Source organism: Stegodyphus dumicola, chromosome 1, assembly GCF_044657685.1.
Source record: "Stegodyphus dumicola isolate Sdum_Otavi_A_Nest chromosome 1, ASM4465768v1".
NCBI classification, from domain to species: Eukaryota; Metazoa; Arthropoda; class Arachnida; order Araneae; family Eresidae; genus Stegodyphus; species Stegodyphus dumicola.
In genome coordinates, this window is record NC_140768.1 from 174,551,123 (window position 1) to 174,563,681 (window position 12,559).

Here is a 12,559-nt window from a genome sequence, read left to right on the forward strand (position 1 = left end):
GTTTTGCATGTCAGTGACAGAGGGACAAGAGGAAGAATTACATATTACAGAGTGCCTACGGTTCAAAACCGTTTACCTCCACATAAAAAAATCTTAAAAGTGAGGAAAACTATATGAGAAAGGTTAGATATAGGCAAAATAATTACAATTTCTGCTTCGTCGATCAAGTTCACTATAAAAATAAGCTGTTATATGAAGAAGAACGAAGGCTTACGGAAGTTGCAGCCTTCATTCACGCTTGCGAACGTACTAAAATACGAGGAAGAAGGAGCGAACGCGAATGCGAATCGAACACTTAGTTTCAAGATTTAAAATATTTTTGGTGTTTTATGTGAATGCGAATAGAACACTTATTTTCAAGATTTAAAATATTTTTTGTGTTTTAAATTTTATATATACATATTTTATATTGAGGATCTGTAGATGTGCAAGATAGCAATGATAGCATTTTTAGTTTGCAGCAGGAGTTCCGAGAGTGGCTCCCAGTCTCGGCGGCGCGGTTGCAAGAACTGAAGGGACGGAACTACGGCACTGCCTCTTTGCAGTCTGGCGGATACTGTACTCTCGTAGAATGATGGAGCGAGATCTTTTTAAGAGCTGCGAATAGCAGAACCATATGCAGATAGTTGTTATAATTCGCGGTTATCAATCTATTCAAATTTGGTAAACAAATTTTGATTTTTTTAATTAAAATATCAGTGGGTTTGTTGCGTTTAGTACTAAACGGAGAGTTTTACTTTGAAAGATTTGAATTGTATTGACATGAGTTTTGCTGCAGTAATCTAATTGGTACACGCGTATATAAAAATTTATCTGATAATAGCTGTGTAGAGTTGCGAATAGATGGCTCTTTCTGGCTAAAAGGGGAATAATTGCGATGTGACAGCTTTCATTTTATTGAGTGCAGAATCAATGTGAAGGTGCCAGTATAATTTTGAATTAAGTATCGTTCCTAGATACTTGTATGAGTTTGATCAGGGAACATATGCATAGAAAAACCTTCAAATTAATGGAAGGAGGTGAGAGGGAAGAAAGCATGGCAGCACATTTAGCGACTTTAACTTTGGTTTGCCTAGTAAGGAGCAAGTGTTCAAGGCAAAGGAAATAACTTTGAATATTGTGTAGCAGGCGTTTCAAGTGTTTATATTGTAAGAGAAAGGCCGTGTCATCCGCATAACGTGCCAGAGTGACACTAAGTGTTTTTCGAAAGTCGTTGATGAAAATGTTGAACAAGGTAGGACCAGAAATTACGTCTGTGGCCAAGATTTACCTTGATTTAAATATCCATTGAAATCCTCATTATCGTGCACTGATGACCTGTTGGTTGAGCTCTTGAAATAACTTTCAATATCTTAATTTTAAAATACATCTAAATTTAATACATTATCCCAGGCGAATGAATGATTTATTGGTTAATTCTCAGCAACCATCCATTTTGAAAGGAGACCCATATAAAATATTTCTGCCAGCCAAGGGAGTGTGGAGAAAAGTGAATTGTTATAAAATAAACAATGAATGAGCTTGACAAAGCACTTCTTATGAGCTTCATTCGTGTTGTGATAGCTTTCCTTCATTGGCTTACACGTTTTCTGAATGTTCATTCATCCTAAATCACAACGTTTAAGAGCAGTTTGTATACTTCTTCGCATCGTCGTTTCTTATTTTGAGTGGCGGATACTTAAAGAAGAAACTATGATAGTACAGGCAGTAACTCCATTTATGCATGAAGGAGAATTTTACTGCTTTTCATGAATTATCAATCGTTTTTTTCCCACCTTTCAGAAAGGGAGTTTTATAGGAGTATTATTTGCAAATACAAAATATAATATTTTCCCAAAATATAATATTTTTCCCAAGCAGCAAAATATGTAATTAGTAGAATGCTTTACAAGAAACTTTTACTTTTTTAATCAAGCCCTATATCTGTTCAAAAGTCAGTCGACGTAGCCAAGTAACAAGCATTATGACATTATCTAAGCTCGCAAATTCGTTCTTGAATACCTTCTTGAAGCAAATGTATTGAACATTTCATATTAAAATTCCTCTACATTAAACACGTCTTTGGGTACTTTAAGTTTTGAATTCTAAGGGATTGTTGTGACAGAAGACAAGTTTTGGACTTTTGATCCATTGGGATCAAATTAAAAGTTATATTTTTTACTTACAGAATCTACATATCGACGTGTTGTAACGCTTTACTTAAAATTTTTTTGAAAAGGTAGGTGACTGAGAGCAATTGCTGAAAAATATGCGGCAATTACTCTCAGTTTCACTAGCAATGAGATACATTCTGATGACCTCATTGATCACGTGACTTGTGTATACCTTTTGTAAACAAACAATGCAGATACCCTCAGAAATCACGTGACTTATGTACAGCTAATGCTAATAAGCAACGTCATTCTTCCTCTTCTTTTCTTGCAGAATGTATCTCATTGCAATTTAATTAAATACTATTATAGCTTCTCTTTGATTTATCTTATATATATTAGCTCACTTTAAAATATTAGGCAAATGAGAAGCATGCACAAGAAGTAGGATGATTAGGAATAGAAACTGCGGTTCGTGCCCAATGTGCAAGAACATTTTTATTAGGAATGATTACTCGCACAGAAGCAGCAGGGCTAGTCTGACGCTGTTCAAGTCCTAATGACGTATTTAGCGATCCTTGAACACCTTTATAATTGGCTAAATAACGCCCAAAGCTGTGTATCTTGTTTTAAGAAACTTCTGCTATGATTCATTTGCGAGACATTAATATAAAAAAATGTCACATTTTTTAAAAGTGTCCATTTGCGATACATTAATATCGAAACGTGCCACATCATCAGTGTCACACAGTTTTTTTTTAGTCTTTTCTCTTTAGCTGAAAGCAACAAATCAAATAAAAATTTCGTGGAAGTTCAACTATGTACTTTTATATTCAGTGAAAGCAATAAATCGTTGAAAATTTATCAAATAATTCACACACTATTAGGTGAAATTAGTTTAAAGGAATTATAAAGTACTACAGTTCTAATATATAAAAAAATCAATATTACAGTCCCCTTTTTCGAACATACTGCTACTGAATATTATATAGTTAATCAATAAATTTCACTTTAGACTGCGGTGGGATCATCATTGCAGACAGTAATGCAAACATTACTTCACCCGGGTATCCAGACGGTTACCCACCCAATATGGATTGTCACTGGATCATACTGCCAGGCCGTGGACAGGTAATAACGGTAAGTTTAAATTACTTTTTATCTTGACTTTGCCTATTCAAAATACAAAATATCTGCTCTGTCTAATTTACTTTCGGTTAGCAACGCAGAAGACTTAGTAATTTGCAATATATCCATTTGAAAGATTGGCTTTTCATTGCAAACAGAGTAATTTGGTCTTTAATAGCAATATTCATTAAAATGTGCATTGCGATCTCCGAGATTCATATTCGGCACCTTCCAATTGCTAACCGGACATGCTTTCTAATTACTCCATAATGGCACGTCGCAAGAAGGGAGAAAATATTTTACCTTCTCTCCAGACTAAAGTGCTAAAGGGGAGGCAGGGACCCAATCGCAGAAACTTGCTAAAAAAATTATCGTTCACCACACTTTAGGCCGAACCCAATTTGTAGAACGATTAGATTTTTCATAGCAAGATTCGTGAGAAATTAGAATTATATCACCGGAATTTGAATCCTGATCTTCCGATTGCTAACCGGATATGTGCTCTAATTACATCCCGAAGGTGCTTAGTAAGGAGGGAGAAAATACCTGACAAATCCTCGAAACTTACTATGATCATATTCTTTCTAAACTTAACGGTCACGTTATGAAACTAAGTCACGATATATGTAATCATATTTAAAATGTTTGGAACATTTAAACAGCTATGCTCTTCCCATTAAGTGACACTCTTTGTTATTCGCATGGGTTTTTCACATAGATGTATATCATGATGCATAAAAATTTAAGGGGGTTCAAACTTTCAAAATCATTCGCATCAGGAAAATTATAGTTATTAGATTTATGTTGTGTGACAACTTGAGATAATGTAGTACTACAGTAGAGTTCAACAATCGTTTTTACTGGGAGGGTATAATATAGAGATGCGAGATTTCGGCTGGTACCATAGTGATCAATCAGTTGGCAGCATAGTAGTGTAGCGCTGAAATGTCTCTTCATGTCACACTTCTTAGCAATCGCTATAGTTGCATTGCATAATAAGCGTACACCTTTTCTACAATATATGAAACTAAGTTGTCCTTTCCACTCAACATTAAACTGTTATGTCTTCTGCTTCTTGTTTCCTTTTTCCACGGCGGTATTCTGTTGATCATTCGAAATACAAAATTTGTGAAATAACAATTTATGTACGAACTGAGTTACGGATGTAAAGGGTATATCACCATGGATGAAAAGCGTACGCTAGGATAATAGCGATTAAAATTGTTCACTGTATGCCGAATCCAATGTTTCTAGCAGTCAAAAGTTATTCCATCTAGTCATGTAGTACTGTCTGTAAGATTCAGATTCTGTCAAAAGCTTAATTGTACAATTCATATAATTGTTAAACTGGCAAAGAAAAATGTGAATTTTTGCTAAAATTATTCATGACAATTACGAGTGTTTGTTGTCCAGATGTCTGAAATACAGAATATAGATAAAGTTCCCTTTCTTTTCGTGCAATTCTAATGGCGAGCACCATAAAAATCATTGCATTCAAAAGCCATTTTTCATCGATATAAATGAGATTAATCACCTTGCATACAAAACAGAAGAGGAATTTTTTATTCAGCTAGTCGATTGATTTAAACTTTAAACTTCAATTTCCATAAAACTCCTAGACTGAATCCTTAATCGGAGTTAGTAATTAATTTCCTTCCAATTTCTGAAATTGTATCAAATGTTTTTCTGCCATTTAGCACCACATAAATTATGTCAAACGATGTTTTCAGCTTTGAATGTCATTAAATCCAAATATTGTTCAACGCAGAATAACGCTGAATATGTACTACGTCTAGTAGTGTCAAATATTGTGGCAAGATTTAATTTCTTATTCAGCAATAATTACCAAAAATTGTCTCATTAAAATGTAATTTTCTTTCATTACTTTTTGTATATTTGAAACAAATCTTACAACTACTATTTATAATATGTATATTGTTTGACAAACAAATAAATTATTTTCCATTAAATATATGGGGTCAGCAAAATATCACGATGATAAAAAGGGGTCATAAAGGAAAAAGGTTTAAGAAGCGCTGCTATACAATAAGGTAATAACCAAGCATGTAAAAATCCAAACTCAATCTTATCTTCTTGTTTAGCTATGTTAATTAAATAAAAATAGTTTATGAATATTTTAATCAAACTACTCCTCAGCTAACGACAGTGGACTTTCACCTGGAGAATGATTGCGACAGGGACTATGTTTCAATATCCACCGGTTTAAAGTTTCAAAGGCTGGGCAAATTCTGTGGCGATCATAATCCACATCCAATTACAGCAACGAATGAAGATCTGATTGTAAAATTTCATTCTGATGAGTCTGGGTCTGCCCCTGGCTTTTGGCTGACAACATCAAAGATACAAAGAGGTTTGTTTCAGAAATAATTCACTTCATTTATTCCCAACTTGAAAGTATTTTATTTTCATAAATATGTGACATTATACTTGTGCTTGTATGCACACAAGCATTGTAGTCAAAATTGGCGACTGGCAATGCATTGTGATTAAAATCGGAAGAAACATGGCTTATGACAAACGGGGAAGCGTTACCGCATCTGTGAGCCATAAGACCTGGAGCACCTGAGGTAGAATTCTGACTTTTTTCCAAAGCTTCACCTGCTTGCTTTAGCTGGGCGTATGGAATGCCCTTCACCCCTAGGGTAAACTAAAGAAGATCTAGGCTCCGGACGTTCCTCACCCATTCCACTCACTGACATCCCCTCGCCACGATGGGGCAGGAAAATTAGGCTTAAGAGGCAATTTACATTTGATATAAAATAAACGATTCAACAAAGATATTTTTTATTTTCTTAAGAAATTTGCTCCCAGTTCGCAAGCAACTTCATTTCTGGAGCTACCTTCTCCGGAACTGAGTTCCAATATTCTCTTAGAAATTAGCGATAATCAGTTGGAAGTGAATTTCAAATTATTTAATATGTAGAAAAGAAGGTAAATAATTAAAATTAGCTATAATAACTATTGATATTTTGAATTGGAAAAATAGAAATAAATGCGTGCAATATTTCACATTAAATTACGCAGTTTTTTAACTTGAATGACGACAAAATATAATGGATACATGCGACGCAGTATTGAAAAAAATTAAAATGTATGTAGTATTAATTTTATTTAGCATTTATTTTTCATTACTTATTTTATTAACTTTTTTCAATAACTAGACTTCTGAACATAGCGTAACGTTTCACGAAGTTCCTAACCCGAATGTTACTGCTGATTTGTACTTTTATAATTTATTTAAAGTAAAAGCGTTCATAAATAACATTAGGTCAGCGACTATCAATACTATGAGGTTTTTCAATGGTATTCCCGAGCTAATTTTTATGAATTAATTTAAGCTTCAATAAATTGTTAGATTAGTGACTACACCATGGATGCTGGATTTAGACATCACTGTTTTGAAATTAAATTCCATTCTATGTGCATAAGCCTTCTGAACGTTGTTATGTATGCTTGAGAGTTTTGAATCATTTATCTGAGCCATTCTAGATTAGAATCTATGATCAGTATCCCAATGCTTTATGCGCTGTTACGAGTCCTTACAGTTTATATGTTGCGCAGACTAGTGAACTGATTTTAAAAACCGTTTTCTGATGCCTGACTGATTGCTTATTTTAGGTTGTGGAGGCATAATCAGTATGACAGATGGAACTATCTCATCGCCTAACTACCCATCCCACTACGGAAATAATGAAAAGTGCATCTGGATCATCGAATACTTGCCTGGCGATAATGTAAAGCTCGAATTCCTGAGCCGCTTTGACATCGAAATGAGCAATGTTTGCGATAAGGATTATTTACTGGTGAGTACGGAACATGGAAATCACACTTTGATGAAAATCAAAATATATACATGTAATATATGCATGTATACATGTAAATTCAAAATTGCTAAATTTTAACTTCCTCTTCCTATATCAAAAATGCTAATACGTGAATTAAAAATGCGTCATCTCAAAATTAATCCGTTCCGTGTTTATGTAATCATGCTGAATCGCGACGTTCTTTCAGACAATATTAAAGAAATTTTTGCCTATATCACTGCTGATATTACGTAAGCCGTTTTTCCTTTCACTACTCCGCTCGCTGCTGCTTATACCAGTCGTTTTGCCGCGCTGTTTCTCCACTATCAGTGTAGTGCCTGGTCCTCCTAAACTTTAATCTTAAAATTAAGTAGCGCCTTGTAGGTGGTGGAAAAGCTAGTTGAAAATTAGCTTAGGGAACGTTGAAGAGCAGGACGGAAAGAGATGTTGAAATTAGAGAAAACAAAACTAGAAGTTACAAAAACGTAATTGGAAATTACTAAAAATGTAGCAGAAGCTACAAATTACAACAAAGGTGTGATCGACAAGCTAATTCTAACTCGTTAGAAACCTTTAAAAGGATTAAAATGTTATTCCTAGCAGTACCGATTAAGCCTGAAATGCGGAATTCAATTTTCATCGCACTTTGAAAGAGCGTTTGAAATGAAACAGGTGAAGAAAGACTTAAAACAGAAAATTTTACTTAATTTCTCTGCCAAGGGGCGTTACCAGTTTATCTAAATGCGGTAGAAATGGAAGGCTACCGAGAAGATAAAACGATTGTTAAAGGAATTTCAACCAACCTCGGAAGTTTGTTTAGAGAATTTTCTTTCGACAAAGACGGACGAAAACTGAAAATCATGTACAGTTCGGGAGTAATTGCAAATTGGGGTTTTTATTGTGAGCATAAAAAAAAAAGAGATTTTGAAGTGTTGACTGAATTAATCGTAGCTGAGAAATTGATGCAAATAATTGATCACGAGATAGTCATGCATATAAAAGTAAGACAAAATGATAGTTGGTTAAAGCCCGTGGAAATTGGAAAGGAATTCAAAACGTTCTTGTTGTTTGACTTTTGAATTAGTTCTTTCCTTGCAAAAGAAAATCATTAACTGATTCTGGTAGCTTCTCTCAGAAAGCGCCGAATACTGGAATCAAAAATTTTTACTATGTATCGTTTCTAATGCGAAAGCCGCATGATTTCTCCCAAACGCACAAAAAGTTTTAAAAATTGTTATATTTCTAGATTTCTCCAACATATAAAGTTTATAAGAAAATTTTAAATGTTAAAAATCAAAATAAAACTGATTCTAAAAGTAGCAAGTTGCAGAAAAAATGACGTTGTTGTAGCCAGATCAACACCGAGTACACTGACAAGAAATAAGTCGAAATTCAGCCTCTGCCAATATGTGAAAATACTAGTCCAAAATAAATAAGCAGATGCTCATAAAAATCAGTTTAAATCTACATTCATTTAAGAAATAGAAGTGAAGTTAATAAAGTTATTTATATTGTTGAAAGCTGATAATACCGATATAATAAGTTACTCGGTAACATAATGGTAAACCGCACATTGAGCTGATCAATGTTACGGATTTCGCTTTCTGCGCATGTGCAATTGTGTACCTTTGGCGTGAGAGGAAATACTGGCGATTAAGGGCACAAGCAATCCTACGCAAGCCTATTCTTCATGTAGCTCTTATCGACTGTTTACAATTGTTTACAATTGCAATAGTATGGATATTTGTTTGTGCTTATTGAATTTGCTTTGTTGCACTTCATTTTGGTTTATTTTATTCATAAACATTACATTTATTCAGTTACTTATAATAATTTCTTTGACTTTATTCCAGCATTTTAAACTGGATTTATTTCTTAATTTGTTAAAGTATATACGAATAGAACGTATGGTAAATACTCAGTTGCTTTTATTCCTCAGAAGTATAATCAATAAACATTCAGCCAATACATCTTGTAATGTTTCCTGTTTTGTAATCCTCCTTAATTAAAATTTGCGTAGTTTACAATCGATATTTACACTCCAAGTAATTAAGCAACTTACAACCCAACCAAAATTAAAACCCTAACCTGTTTACGCGCAAATAACACAATAATCAACCAAATACCGTATTTAGCTTCTTTTAAAATTGCGCCAAATTCTCTTCTGGGCATGCGCAGAATGCGAAATTCGTTTAACATTGATCAACTGAATGTGCAGTCTGCCCGGTAGACATTTTGACGGCACTGACTGATTGGTTGAAAGTGAATTGTTTACTACCGGTACAGACCTTCGATTCTTGCGCAACGGATAGCGGTTTTTCAAGGGAAACAAAATTGTAAGGTGAACCGGAGAAATGTTTAGATTACGTAGAGCCAAATGCGCCTGAAATGAATATACCTTCCTCATATGAAGAAACCAAAATGCAAAATGGGGGCGATAAGTATGTCAACACGCATTAAGTTACAGTCCAATACATATGTTGGAAAATGTTCGTCAAAGTGACTTAAAACAGGGAAAAGAATATTTTATGGGAGTTTGTAATCTATTTTTTCATAAGCAATGGGAGATTCAGTTCAGCAACTAGTGATTCCAGAGAGTCGAAGAAAAGATGTTTTAACTTATCACATTAATGTGTTTTTGGGCGTCACATGGGAATAAAGAAAACAAAAAGTGAAGAAGAGATAATAATTTTTACTAATACATTATGGTTAAAACTATTACAGAATATTTCCATTCATGCTAATCGGATGAGTTTAAAAGTATCGAAAAAATGGTTACAGGCGAAAGCATCGTTGTACAATACATTGTAGGAGGAAAAAAAAAAAAAAAAAAAAACAAGGAAAAAATATCGTGGTATAAAACATTGTCGACGAAAATTAAGCTTTTTAAAAACATCGCAGTTTTAAAACTTCGTCGTAGAAAATATCGTGGTAAAAAATAAAGCACCTTTAAATCGCTGCATAACGATAACATCGCAGACTTGTGTTTTTCAGGATTTAAAGGTTATAAATGCATATTCTCATACTGTTTTGTGAGCGCTAGAAGGAATAAGGAATATATTTACTTACATATTTCACATTTTTTAATTAACTAATAAATTTTTGCTGAAAACGCAAGAAGGAAATAAGCATTCAAAAACTGAAAATGATTACTAAATTAATGCTACGCGTAGCAGTTAATAGAACTTATGTAGTTAACTATCAAAGGTTTAATTCATTTCTTTTATGAAGCTGTACTGGAATTTTTCATAAAAAGTAGAGTCTAAATATATCAAATAAACAAAGTGAAAAAAATTATTTTATAATTTGATAATTAATTAAATAGTTTTAATATAGGCAACCCCATTTAGTTAATAATTCTCCCTTTTCTAATCGTTTTTAGACTGTATTTTTTATGAAAACCTACCACAGCTTTATAAAAAAAAGATTAGTTGAATAATGGCTTTAACTACATAAATTTAAAATTCCTTCAACTATTATAACTAGCATTAAATTCGATTCATTTTCAATTTCCTACTGCTTAAGTTTTCTTCTTGTTACTTAACGAAGAAATTAATAAGTTTTTCAAAAATATAAAATATATAGGTTAAAATATTCCTCTTTCCTTCTAGCGCTCACAAACCATTATACGAATATAAATTTACAGCTTGCCTGAAATTAAAACCTGAATTAATTAAATCTTGAAAACACGACTGCTATGTTATCGTAATGGATGATTTGCAAATGCTTTATTTTTTTACCACGATATTTTCTACAACGATATTTAAAAACTGCGAAGTTTTTGAACCGATTTATTTTTGACGACCATGTTTTATACCACGATGTTTTAGAGCTGCGATGTTTTCGCTTTGCTTTCTGTTCTCCCAGGATGTATTGTACCAAGATGTTTCTATCTTGCGTTGTTTTCTCCGCAACGTTTTCTTCCGTGATGTTTTCGGCGTACACCGAAAAAATAACCAATAGAATTTCTATTACCTCAGTTCTACCTCCATTACAAAGAAACCGAACGATCAACAGATCAGTAAAGCCAAATTCTAACTTTTGGCTTAATTAAAGTAAATTTCCCTTTGCAGACTTATATTCTCTAAGGAAAGCATTGCAGGCCAGAGTTCTTTTCTTTAGCACGGAGCATAAATAGGAATCTATTTCATCTTAGCCGGATGTTGATTGTTTCCATGCCGAGCTTCTAAAATCGCTAAAATGTTGTACTTTGTTTTGTCATTTCAGAAGGCATATTTTTTTTACAACACATGACTATTTATTGAAATTCATGTTTAATAGAATACGTTTATTCTGCGATTTTCAATTTTTGTAATATTTATTGCAGATCGAAGACTATGATGATAATAACGAAACGTGGGTATTCAAAGCACGGAAGTGTGGATTAACGCGACCTAATCCTATAGACAGCAAAGGATGGAAGATAAAAATTACTTTCCGTTCCGATTCTGAGATAACTGGCCATGGTTTCAATATTCAGTACTCATCAGGTGAAGATAATTTTGCGATCTTTTAGTTATCCGTTATTTTTTGTTTTTATTGCAGGTTGTACAGACATTTTGATATTAAATATAGATCTAGATAGATAGATAAAGATAGATCTAGATTTAGATCTAGATCTGGCGATGCAAAGAAAGTTTCAGTTAAGGAGTTTATGTTTATGACAGTGCACTGGAAATTCAAAAATAAAAAAGGGATAAATAAAGTGTTAATATCAAACCTTCAGGACAGAATTTAAGCTTGCCATATTAATAGAAGAAATTTTATTTCATACCCTCAAAGATTTTCAAAAAATAAAATTTGACAAAAGCAAAAACACCAATCTACTTCGAAACTGCCACTGCATTCTTTGAAAACGTAATATCCAAAGCAAGAAATGCATATGCACCTCTTTAACATATTCCTAAAAATTCCACTGACTTCAATCTATTGATTATTGTACCTTTGGTCTGCTGACAAAGAGGGTTCTGTGAGAAAACTTATCAAGATAGCTGGATTCTGTAAAATATTTAAGCGGGTAATTAAGGCACTATCCGTTGAAATTTTACTTTATTAATTTTTATGTCCTGGAAAGCACGATGTTAACTTATAATAAAATTATCAAAATGAATATTTCAACAATAAGTTTTTACATTTTAAACATTAGTTAGATGTCCCCGCATTAGGTCTAAAACGTTTTAACAATTTGTATATGCTCACATGCCGAAAAGAGAGTATCGAGGTGATCGAAATAACGAAAGTTCTTCATACTGGCAGATAGTTATAAAATGGTTAGAGCATATCATTTCATGTCATATTACGCAGCAGTTATAGTAGCATATATAGCAGTTATAGTAATAGTTTTTTTTCTATGGTCTCTTATTGTATACGATCGTGTAATGTTTGCACCCTAACTTACCAGATAAAATTTATACAAAAAAAAAAAAAAAAAAAAAAAAAAAAAAAAGGATCCACACAATGTCCGCACCCAAAAAACTAAAGAACTTCATACTTTAAAATATATTTTTTAACATCACC

The 12,559-nt window shown here is 33.2% G+C and overlaps 1 protein-coding gene across 1 annotated transcript in view; it reads left to right on the forward strand.

The window, feature by feature from the left end:
* LOC146999393 (CUB domain-containing protein 2-like) overlaps positions 1-12,559 on the forward strand; it is a 52,025-nt gene that overhangs the window by 13,802 nt on the left and 25,664 nt on the right. Inside the window, exons 6-9 of the mRNA XM_085823920.1 lie at positions 3,106-3,230; positions 5,376-5,589; positions 6,858-7,042; positions 11,370-11,532. Coding sequence (XP_085680046.1) covers positions 3,106-3,230; positions 5,376-5,589; positions 6,858-7,042; positions 11,370-11,532 — 687 coding nt within the window. The remainder of the gene's footprint in view (positions 1-3,105; positions 3,231-5,375; positions 5,590-6,857; positions 7,043-11,369; positions 11,533-12,559) is intronic.